The sequence below is a fragment of the Crocodylus siamensis genome, chromosome 2, assembly GCF_052110815.1.
Source record: "Crocodylus siamensis isolate JL-2025a chromosome 2, ASM5211081v1, whole genome shotgun sequence".
Lineage (NCBI taxonomy): Eukaryota > Metazoa > Chordata > Crocodylia > Crocodylidae > Crocodylus > Crocodylus siamensis.
In genome coordinates this window covers 266,641,617-266,653,758 of record NC_143396.1, presented here as the reverse complement: position 1 = coordinate 266,653,758, position 12,142 = coordinate 266,641,617, and the positions used below count along the sequence as shown (strand labels likewise).

The following is a 12,142-nucleotide window of genomic DNA, read 5'->3' as shown; positions in this document are numbered from 1 at the left end:
ATTGTACTCTCCACAAAAGCAACCACCATTAACGCAGGGTCCAAATGAAGCAATCCACTTGAAAGGGCTTCTCTTTCATATACTGCCAAGTACCCTAAGCCTATCAAGTGTTTTGTCTTTTGCAAGGGTAAAGTAAATGGAAAGCACCTGCTAACAGCTTGTTAATACTCTACAAAACTTTTTGCATATACAGTCTAAGATTCCTATCTAATAATCAATTGGCCCACTGTGGGCCCACACTCCTGAGCAGTCACACTAGCATCCATCCCTCTGAAGTAAGAAATGTGTGCAGGTCAGAATGTTCTTAGGGATCAATCCCACAAAACTTCCTGAGGGAAAATTCCCCGCAGCAGCCAATGGAAGGCCTGTTGGATCACACCTTTTAGACTCAACAACCTTTAAGATTCATCATTTTAAACCTGTTCTGGATTAGTTGGTATGGGTTTGGGGTCTCAGGAAAGGAGTATGCCCAAAAATAAATAATTTTACTTCCACATTGTGGCCCCAGGGTATGAGTTTTGTAAGGCTCACAGTATAGTCTTATGAATGTACAGAACATACCTGAACATGCTCCGCTAGTAATAAATAATAGCAAATGTTACGTATGCTGATTTCTTAGCCTTCTGGACTCTGAGGCATGTCACTAGTTCATTATAAAAGACATGCTTCACTGTATTTCAGGTCAAAGATATTTTCTTAGTTTGAAAGTATAATAGTGATGCATACTCAGCGGCAGCATGACTGTACCAAATGTTGCCATGGTTGCTTGGTATCTAGAGGGAAGTATTTGAAGGAGCAAAAAAAAGTCCAGGAAGAATGAATGGGAAACATCAGCCTTAGATAGGTTGGAGAGCGATAAGTAAAGGACAACCCTGTTTGTTCTACTTCTGTAGTTTATTAAACCCTGCATAATATTGTAGGAATACAAGTTGTATCTACGTTAATTATTGTTGTAAATGGTTTATGATTTGCAACACTGACGAGCACTTACCATCTTCAAAGCACTTGGCAAATAAAGTTGTGCTTAGACCCATCACTGTTAGCAAATAGTAACTCTAATCCTGACATCAAGCCTGAGATGTGGGTCAGCTAGCGGTATTACACTATTTGAATAGAACAGAAACATATTTTCTATATAGTACTATACAGAACAAGTGGTAATTTAGTTGTTACAGTGAGAGTCAACGTCAGAGCTCAGTTTAGAACTCAAGAATTCCTGTTACCGTGCTCAGAGTCAAATGCTTCAAACAAGATGAATTCTAGAGAAGTTATTACTTGTTTTCTTTCTCTGCAGGGACTGTTACCTTAAAAAACACCCTTCCTAATCACAAACTTATAGTCTCTTTCCGTGCCTGTTTCTTGTGAAGATAACAACATGACATTTTTAGTAGAGTGAGGTCTTTTTTGAAATACAAAACAGGCAGTGGACTTACAGTATTCAGACAATGTGACTGAAGCATTTTACAATGTATAGGGTCTGGGTTATTGCCTGGGAGTGTATGCAACTTTAGACAGGGACATTCATTACCATGCAGTCACATTTACAAGATCTGGAGAAGGGGAAGTTCTAAGAAACTATTTACCTGCCTGTGAAAACCACAACTGGTTGCTAAAGGCAAGATCCTGTTTCACCATGAGCACAAGTGGCACTCCATGCACAGTTGTTACTGTGCACTCATTTAGTACTTGCTAAATGCTAAAGCAAGTATTAAATGACTGTGCAGTAACAGCTGTTACTGCACAGATCCAGTAGCACACAGGTTGTTTCTGACCTTACTGTGCAGTTCATGGTTCATGCCTCCTGACACTATGCTGCCATAGCTCATTGCTACAGTGATGTAGTGTCTTCTGTATCAGAAAAGGCTCACCCTGCACAAGGACCAGCCAGAAGCAGGATGAGGGCATGGAAGTGAACCTGCCTACCTTCTAGTCCAGTAGTTCAGTGGCTAGGGTATTTACTCAGGGAATGGGAAACCTGGGTTTTAGGACTCTAATACCCAAAGGGGGTTTGAACATGTGTTTTCCAGTTCCCAGCAAAGTTTCTAGCTATCAGGCCACATGCTAAGCATTATGAAGAACACTTGACAGCTCTCTTCTTGGAGCTGCACCTTGCATTTAACATTCATCAGATAACACTGATGAACGGAACTTCAATAACTTTTGTCCCCACTGAGAGCAGGGACCCCCATCTCTTCTAAAGCACTACCCATCTCACTGACTGCCTCTGGCTGGTCCTCCTCCTGGCCTTACACATCTTCCCTTCCTGGCTACACCATGACCCAGCTTCAATAACAAGGCTGGAGTGTGCTCTGGGAGATGCCTCACACATGCCATGTTGGTCAGAGGCCTTCAGTGGTTTCATTTCCTCTCTGAGAAGGTAGGCTATGAACCTGGGCCTTACACCCTGGGCAAGCACACCAACTCTAAAACTCCTTCTCCTCTGGTGTCAAATACTTGCTACTTGTGGTTTTGGTGGAACTTACCCTGAAGAATACAAGTACCTAGGAGAGTCTATTCCCACTGGGCACCAAGACAGTCATAGTGCAGCCAGCTGAGCATGATCAAAAGGAACATGCAGGATAAGCAGACTGTTTAAGTGATAAAAATTGCCATCATGTGGCTGTGTAGGCTCTACCTATGCCCAAAAAGGTGAAATAGAATTTAATGCCAAGTGTTTGCAATACTAATGATGATGCACACCACAAATGCATGGACTTCCTTACCTTTGACTGCTCAGGAAACCCAATCAGGATAACTATAAGGTGGTCTGCAACGTGGGAACCTGCATCCAGAGGAATTGGCATGCAAGATGATGGAGAATTTGGGCAGACAACATTGTGCGTCAGGGACCCCAGAAGGAGCCAGGAAAGCAAACGAATGTGAGATACACATTCAATGAACTCCTTGGGCCTGTCAGAGAAGAGTGCATTTTCACAATGATAGTACGTTTTCTATTTCCCTGAATCTTGCTCAGCATTTTTAAAATATCTGCTAAGTATACATCATTTGTATAGCTTGTGGGAGTTCCCACTAGAACCACTCATAGCTTGGCTGACTTGGTATGGTATGAACAAGCCCAGCTTGTTCTGTCTGCACAAGGCAGAGATCATGTACACAACTGCTGCCAGAAACTCAGTTTCATATATCCATGTGTAGTGCTTATTCAGGTACATATTACTGAAATGGAGAGACTGCCCAAATTGAGCTTTTTAGCATGGTTCCCTGTACATTGAATATTGTGGTCAGCAGAAAGCAGTGACCCATGAGATATGTGTTTGGTTCCTGGCTCTGCCACAAACTTACAGTGTGACCTTCTCTCTGAATCGCATTTCCCCATCAGTATAAAGTAGTAAATCAGCATTCCTTTTTCCTAACCTTTGTCTTTCTTTGTCTAATTAGATCATTAGCCTTGTTTTAACCTCAAAGGGAGCTCTGATGGATCCATTACTGAGAACCACCGTTCGCATACTGTCATGAAGCAGGCAGAGAATGGTGACAAATTTCAGTGGGCATTCATACTTGAAAAAGATTCTCCACAAAATTTCTTGGCTGACAGAGTTGAAAGTTTGTGTAAGGTCAAAGAAGGCCATGTAGAGAGGCTTATGTTGTACCCAAATTACTCCTGCAGCTGGAAAGCTGTGAAGAATATGTCAGCTGTGCCTCTTGATGCCCTAAGCCCACACTGAGATTATGGGAGGAGCTTTTCAGCAAGTATAAGGAGATGGTTCAGAAGTGTTCTTGCAATGATATTTCCTGTGGTGGACACCAAGGTGATCTCTCTATAGTTTCCATAGTTGGACTTGTCTCTTTTTTTGAAGACTGTCATAGTTATGACATCCCTGAGGTTGTCTGGGATTTCCTCGTCATTCCAGGCCCTTAAGATGAGGGCATGAAGCTGTGATGTGAGCTCTTCTCCTCCTTCTTTCAACGGAGATTCCATCTACTCCAGATGCCTTGTTGTTTTTCATCTGCATAATGGCTTTTCTCACCTCATTAAGGGTTGGAGGGATTCTGAAATCATCTCTGACTGGGTGTTGCAGGATGGAGTTAAGAACACATTCTCATCAACAGCTGAGTCTGACAATTGAAAAGGTCTTCAAAATGCTCCCCTTTTCTGGATCAGGTCTCTGCCATCCTTAGGTCTCAAGGGGGTTGGCCCCTAAGTGCTTGACCGTAGATGGATTTGGTGGCACTGAAGAAGCCATGTATATGGTGGATGTCAGCAAGATGTTGAATCTCCTTAGTTTTGTCTTCCCACCATTTGTTCTTCATATTGTGGGTCCTCCTTTAGACCTCTGCCTTGGCTTGTTGGAGACTCAACTTCTTTTGCTTATAGTTGGTGTCATTTTGCCAAGCATCAAAGGCCTTGCACTTGCAAACAATCAGCTTCTGGATCTCCTGGTTGTTCCCATCAAACCAGCCTTGATGTTACTTGATAGAGAATCCAAGTTTCTCTTCACAGGCACTGATGATGGTGGCCTTGAGTCCACTCTACATGCCCCAACTCCCAGTGTTGATTGGAATTCACCAGTTTTTCATTGAGGCATTGGTGGAAGAGGTCTTGCTTCCTTGGGTCCTTGAGTCCTTCAGCATTGATCTTCTGTCAGCATTGTTTCCACTGCAGCTGTTGTCTGGACAGCCAGTTTGAGTGACATAACCAAGTGGATGTGTCAGCAATCAGTCCAGCAATCATCAGCTCCTAGTATAGCTTGAGTGACGTGGATATCTTTGTAATCCTGGATATGGATGATGACTTAGTCAATTAGGTGCCACTGCTTAGATCATGAGTGCTACCATGATGTCTTGTACCTGTTTTTACGGCAGAACAGGCTGTTGGTGATGATGCATCCATGTTCTGCACATTTGGTCAAAAGGAGGATGCCACTGGAGCTGACCTTTCCTGTTCTTTCTTTGCCAATGGTTCGGTGAAGGTTGGTGCAGAATTCCTCCTTGGTATCATCAGTGGCGCCAAGAGTCAGGGCATATGCACCGATGACAGTGACGTATTGGCTCCCTGCCAGTTTAAGATGGAGAGTCATAACGTACTCATTAAATCTGATAAGGAACTCATTCAGTTAGTTTATGAGTTCATTCTTAATGGCAAAACCAACTCCTTGAAGTCAGCATTCTCCTTTCTGTTTACTCTTACAGAAGAAGGTATAGCCACCTCCATGTTCTTTGAGCTAGTCATCGCCTGCTCAGTGTAGCTACATCACTGTTGTGTTGCCTGAGTTCTTAGGCCATGATTGCAGTGTGGTGCTCTGGCTGTTCACTGTTAGTGTTGTCCATGTATGTTCTGATGTTCCAGGTCCCAAAAATGACAGTGCGTTTTTGTTGGTATTTTTGACTGCAGTAAAGGTGATCCCATTGGACACAGTGATCCAGTCAGGAAGAAATACAGAATACTGCATTAGATGGGGTATGTTTATGAAACCTTTTCTAGCCACCCCACCTCCCCCCACTATATGGCATAAGCAGAGTGGATCCTGAAGAAGGCTGCTCAGAAACAGTTACAGCTGCCGAATCACACTCTTGTCTCATCCAAGTGCTAGATAGCCTTCTTGTAACCACCGTCTTCATGCCAGTTCCTCACTAGGAGCTTCTAGACTTCACAATCCTGCTCCTATCACCATTAGCTGGTCACCACAGGGCTTGAGGAATGTGCTGGAAAAGCTGTTTTCATGGAAGGCACCTGTGCCTGACTTTTATCATGGAAAAGCTGCTGCGCATCAACTTCCACATGGCTCTTGACAGAATGGGACCTTGATTCAATGGCAAGGAGACCAAGACAACTGGGGGTTTTGTTCCACTGCAGCCATCCCTTCGCAGTCATTGAGATTCTAACATCTTCTTCTACCTGCTCTGCCACTGAGGACTTGTAGACCCATGGCTGGGGGTTGGGAAGTCTTATTATAGTTCTGACCTATATTCACTATGTCACAGCACTGTCAAAGGATATTTGTGGCTTTTCAGGAGGGAAACCATTGCCATCTGCTGTCCTTACTGCATCCTGTTGCTGGTGCTGCTGCTTGGTCTGCAATTGCTTATTCGTCAGTTACCCCTGCTTATTTCCAACTAACTTTTCCTAAAGGTCATTCCACTACCCATCACCTGTGGATCTGCTGGGTAGCAGTACAACTCTGCCCCACAGCCTGTCAAAGTACTTGTTATCTGCTATTCCTCTAACACCGTCAACACCAACACTAGTAGTCTATTTAGAAACTATTTAACAAGCTACTGGGAAACTGCGAATAATGTCAGTATCATGGCAGTACAAAACCATTACCTAGTTGGGTTCTCATTGCCATTTTTCATTATTAACCTAATGTCATTGTCAGTAACTCAGAGCCAATGAGGCATAACTAGAATACATTTATTTTATTTATTGACTCCACTAGGTTATTCAGTCCCAGAAGACCGGTGGGTTTCACAGACTTTAACTGATCAGGACAAATTTTACACATAGAAAACTGAAGCACTGGCAGGTGTAGCCTCAGCATGTTCAAACCCATGTATACTCTTAATGGTAAGCACATGTATAAGTGCTTGTATTACTCAACTCTAATTGACTTGCCTGGAGTCACATAGAAAAACTATGGCAGAGCCAGAAACTGAACTCAGATTTGCTTAGTATAAGTCCAGTGTCTTTCCCACGCAAGTCATCCTTCTTTCTGCAAGTATTATAAATAGTGTGGGGTGCCTCACAGCCATCCCTTTAATGTAAGTATAACTTCAGGATTCTTGGGGGAATGTCTCACTATTCTTCCTTTTTGGGAAAAACAGTGCCCTTACCCTTGTTGCATTGCAGAAGGAGGATGGTACAGCCATGGCAAGTAACGAATCACAGCTTTATTATCTCTGTGGTTTCCTCGTGTAATTTCCATGGCAGCTATCTGGGCTAAGCCAACTTTCAGGTGCCCGCCAAATGTATCCTCATGCAGTGGCTGAGAACACGTCTTCATGTGACTCTGCAAAGCAGTGGAACATTTTGTTAGATCCACATTACTCAAATCCTCAGGGATTGTCTGTTCACCTACAATCACTTTGTCAACAGACAACAGTGGACACAAAATGTGGAGCAAATTCAGAAAAAAGCACCAAACTCCTCAAATGTTTGCATTAACAATAGTGCATAACAGTCTTCTACATTACCACAAGGAAGATTACTGCAACATCTGAAATCCAAAATCAAAGTTATGTTTTTAGGTTGTGACTGGTCATATAAATAATATGGTATCATTTCTGTCCTCTTCATTAGTAGGAACAGAGGCTTTTGATTAGAATACCTCTAATAAAGTGTATAATTCTAAAATCTACTTCCCAGGAACATTTGATCTAACAAAACCCCATCAACATCAAAATGAATGTTCATGTCAAATGAGTGTAAAACAGTATGGACCCAGATAATGCCAGTTTACTTCTGCAGTATTTGGCCAGTGTAGAAGGAGGCTTTAAGAGCTAGCAGGCTGCAGCTGAGGCAGGCTGCTGGTACAACAGGAAGGCAACTGGGGCCACATGATCCGGGAGGGGGCTGGGTTTAGAGAGGGTATAAGCCTGGGCCCTGAACTGAGCAGGCAAAAGGAGCCTAGAGGCTGCTGAGGGAATGCTGCCTAAGCAAGATAGCTGTAGCTCCAGGATGCCAGCATGGAGAGTACAGCCTGTGGCAGTCTAGAGGTTTTAGTGAAGGGACTAAGGGGTGGAGGAGGTCCAGAGGGATCAACAAGTCCAGAGAGGGGCCGAGTATTGAACCAGGGTGTCTGACAGCTCATAAGGGACAGAGGTAGGGGACAGGGGCCTGAAGCTGAAGAAGGGCAGAGTGTGTGACTTCAGACAGGAAGGCTGTACTTGGGATTAGCTGAGAGGGGCAAAGTGCCCAGGAAGAGCAGGGCACTAGGAAGTTGATTCAACATCACTGACCGATCACACCTGTGAGGTATGGGGTGTGGTATTTTCTGTAGGAGCAGAAAGAGCCATGCAATTACCCTTTAAGGCAAGATCAGGATTGGGAAGCCCTGGGGCAGCCTCCCATTTTGTAAAGATTAATACCAACAGGCATGGCAGGTAAAGGAAGGAGAGTTTTGTCTAAGAGTTGGGAAGGCTGAGAGCTAAACTACAGGCCAACTACAGGAGCAAGTTGGCCACCCCCGCAGGTGAACCATGTTACAGCCAGCTATAAAGGAGACATGCGCTGTGTTCCTCTGAAAATGAATTACAGAAGTAAATAAAAAGTAAATATATCACAGCCTTCCCAAATACACCCATTTTACTAGGTATACACATCTTTATATGTTCCTGACGCTAGGGACAGAAATTACACCAACTTGTACAAGTGATCAGAAATCAGTTCAAATCTGTATCACAATAGAAGTTCAGTGCACATAAACTGCTTTCAAAATGGCAGAAACTGGCTTAAGATGAACCTGGATGAATGTAGTATTAGTATCAGCAAAATGCTGGCTTGCATCCATAGATGCTTCTCAAGCAAATCCAAGGACATCATTCTCCCATTGTACTCAGCCTCGGTGAGGCCGCAGCTGTAGTACTGTGTCCAGTTTTGGGCTCCGCAGTTCAAAAAGGATGTGGAGAAGCTTGAGAGAGTGCAGAGGAGGGCCACACACATGATCAGAGGTCAGGAAAACAGACCTTATGAAGACAGCCTGAGAGCCATGGGACTCTTCAGCCTGGAAAGGTGCAGGCTCAGGGGTGATCTGGTGGTCACTGATATGTTTATCAGGGGTGTTCACCAGGATCTGGGGGAACGTCTGTTCACCAGAGCACCCCAAGGGATGACAAGGTCGAACAGTCACAAACTCTTCTAGGACCGTTTCAGGCTGAACTTAAGGAAGAACTTCTTTACTGTCCAAGCTCCCAAGGTCTGGAATAGACTGCCACCAGAGGTGGTTCAAGCACCTACTTTGAACACCTTCAAGAGACATTTGGATGTTTATCTTGCTGAGATCCTATGATCCCTGCTGACTTCCTGACCCTGGGGCAGGGGGCTGGACTCAATGATCTTCCAAGGTCCCTTCTAGCCGTAATGTCTATGAATCTATGAAACCTAACAGATTTAGATTAAACTGGTTTATTGAACTTCTGTCCCAGATCCCCTCCAGATTCAAGTTAACTCACAGTCCCCCAGCATCCCAGGATGTTTTGCACCTCCCCACAAGCTTCCTTTTTCAGGGTGAGCAGGCTAACCTTGCCCCAAGTTGCATTTCCCAAATCAAAAGTGAATGTCTGGTCACTTGCATATTGGTTCAAACTACACAGTTTAGACTAACTTCTGAAGATTGAATCAATTTAGCCTTGAGCTTTTTAACTGTCTGTACTTAGCCAAGATGACACAGAACTAAGTTGTTACGTTTTATAAAATAACAGTCATATTAGCTGGCAGGCTTTTGCATTTCTTCAAACTGCTTGATAAATTATTCATATGGGTTAAATCCAAACAATCTAAAATTCTGGAATGCTTTGACTCTAATCCAACATTCAACCCTCCAACCTAGAAAGTTTAGGACTTTTCTTACTAGTTTAATTTTGTTCCATAATGAAATGGAAATGTGAAGTCTAAGACATTGGTTTTAATTCAGATCCATCACAAACTATATAAAGACTAAGCAAACATTCTGGAGATACCTGGGCCAAAGGAATAGTCACACTGAACTGAAAAAGACTATGCATCTAATTGAAGTCAAGCACTTGCATGAAGTTTTGGAGGAAAAGGATCACAATTTGATAAGTAGACATGAAGGGAAACTAGGCAAAAGACAGCATTCTCTGAGCAGCCATCTGAAGGTATTTACAAATAAATGGTTTCCGTTTTTAATTCAGGTTCATGTTTTTCTGTGGAATGAACAAATCTGATGAGTCTCTCACCACTGATTCATTTGTTAGGCTTTTTGGAAAGCAATTTTGAATGGAATGAAAAATGCGTGAATAATTATTTTTAAAAGATAGAGTGGAAAAGGAATTCAATTTGGTTGAAAATGATTAATTAGGTCATGCTTTAAAATGGATCACTACCTCCATACACAAGAGAAAAAAGCAGCTTCCCCTAACAAAGCATTCCAAAAACTAAATAAGGTTTGGGACAGCTATCCAATAGGGTAAGGACTTAGGGAAGATATTTTTCTCCATTAAAATAAATAACCTGTGCATTTCAGGATAAGCAAGTTCACTCACTATCCCTACTCATTGGTGGAGCTAGGAGTCTCACCCTCCTCCCCTTTGGGCAGGGGGCTGGACTCGATGATCTCCCAAGGTCCCTTCCAGCCCTGATGTCTATGAAATCTATGAAATATGATGTTCATGAGCATTAAGGTTTTCATGATACAAGGTGAACTAGTAGCATGATGAAACCCAGCACCCTGTCAAAGGCTTTTGGGAAAGGGTTGATACAGCCCCACAGCAGACCTTTTCAGGGAAGCTGCAGAGTCATCTCTTTGGAAGATGGTGTTTATTATACAGCCCTTCACTATATGTTGATCTTGACTGCAAAGAATGTTATTAAAAAAGCAGCAACCCTTCACACTAAGATTAACAGAGAAGCCTCTGTAGAACTATGCATATATCACAAGTCAGGATTGACTGTGTGAACAATGGGCATAGGTTTTCTTGCTAAACTTAGGCAAGACTGGTAGAAAAGTACATGTTAAGTGAGCTTTAGATGCAATCTGGCTACTGTGTTATTTCACCAGTAGTATGAAAAAAAAACCCCTAGAAAATATATTCAACATGATTTTTTAATTACAGAAAATTTAATTTGAAATTTTTTGTTGCTTTTTATATTGTTGTTTTTATTTTTCACACAGTAGTGTCTACTACATGCCCTCACTATGTCAGAAAATTTACTCTTATAATAGTCTCCTATTATTTCTATTAAATTTTTAAAATTTTAAAATCAGTAATAGCATCTGCCAGTTAGTACCAATTAAACTATCTTAACAAGTTATCGCTATCTTATAATGGAACTATTTGAAAGCATTTTGACATCATAAAGACATTTTAAAAATCTGAATTTGTACTTTTATAGGAAATATCAAAATGATTTGGTTTTGTTTGATTTAATCTACTGGGTTTATTTTGATGTAAACATTTTTCTGTCCTATAACATCAATCAATCTAATGCATGAAAATAAAAATAATACTAAAAGTTGGCTAGAACTTTTCCATTATTGACTAGTCTATTTCCACTATCTAAACTGTGAAAAATAAAACAAAATAAACAAAAAAATTATACATAAGGAAATCATTTTAATTATTATGTATTTTAATAAATAATGAATAAATATAGCAGCTCTGACATTAAAATGTAATTAGTAACACAAATAAGGAAATGTATGTTTTGTTGTGTCATTTTCAGCTGGATTATCTCTTGCAGTGCACTCTTTAGATGATATTATCTTAACATTACCATCCACTTTTCACTAAAATCAGACATACATTTTTATCTGTAATCTTTTTATATTCAAATCACCTTTCCCTTCAGTCCTCCACCTAAGTTACTTTCTGGCCCTTGAGAAATGACTAATCTATAAGGCCCCTACCACACATTACATATATTACACAATTAATTGGTTAATTGTACAAAAAATTTAGACCAGTCACATATGTAAAGTAAGACTGGCCACATGTGCAAAGTAATTAACCAGTTAATCATGTGATAATCACACAATAAATTTAGATTGACCACATCTGCAAAGTAAATATCGCGCCATAACAATATCCATCCAGCTATAAAAAGAGCCAACCAGCTACATTTGGTGCTTGAAAATGTATAACAACTTAATAACTGGTTTCTGTCCAGGTTTAATTTGGACAAGGAGCAGGCCCCTAAAAAAGAATGGTGTCAGTCATTTTCATAGGGGTTCCCTCCGGCCATGTAATTTACCAAAAATACAAAAGTTATTATAATTTGGGTAAATATATCCATGTCCTGTACTCACCTTCAGTTTAGTTAAGGTATGCATATCAGCAATAAAATCCAGCACTTCACCAACATACTGCCTCATGCATTCCATTGCTGCTGTTCCACACTAAAGTGAAAAGAAACAAGTATAACCATCCACTTTTGACATATTCATGTTCTTTTGGCTTTGCGTTCTGCTCACTAAAAACACATCTGTTTCTTGTCTGCCTCAGC

The 12,142-nt window shown here is 41.5% G+C and overlaps 1 protein-coding gene across 4 annotated transcripts in view; it reads right to left on the bottom strand.

The window, feature by feature from the left end:
* UNC79 (unc-79 subunit of NALCN channel complex) overlaps positions 1-12,142 on the bottom strand; it is a 189,973-nt gene that overhangs the window by 19,941 nt on the left and 157,890 nt on the right. For all 4 annotated transcript variants that reach the window (XM_090034994.1, XM_090034993.1, XM_090034995.1 and 1 more), the window contains 3 exons: positions 11,946-12,035; positions 6,793-6,968; positions 2,724-2,910 (listed from right to left, as the gene is read on the bottom strand). In XM_090034994.1, coding sequence (XP_089891120.1) covers positions 2,724-2,910; positions 6,793-6,968; positions 11,946-12,035 — 453 coding nt within the window. The remainder of the gene's footprint in view (positions 1-2,723; positions 2,911-6,792; positions 6,969-11,945; positions 12,036-12,142) is intronic.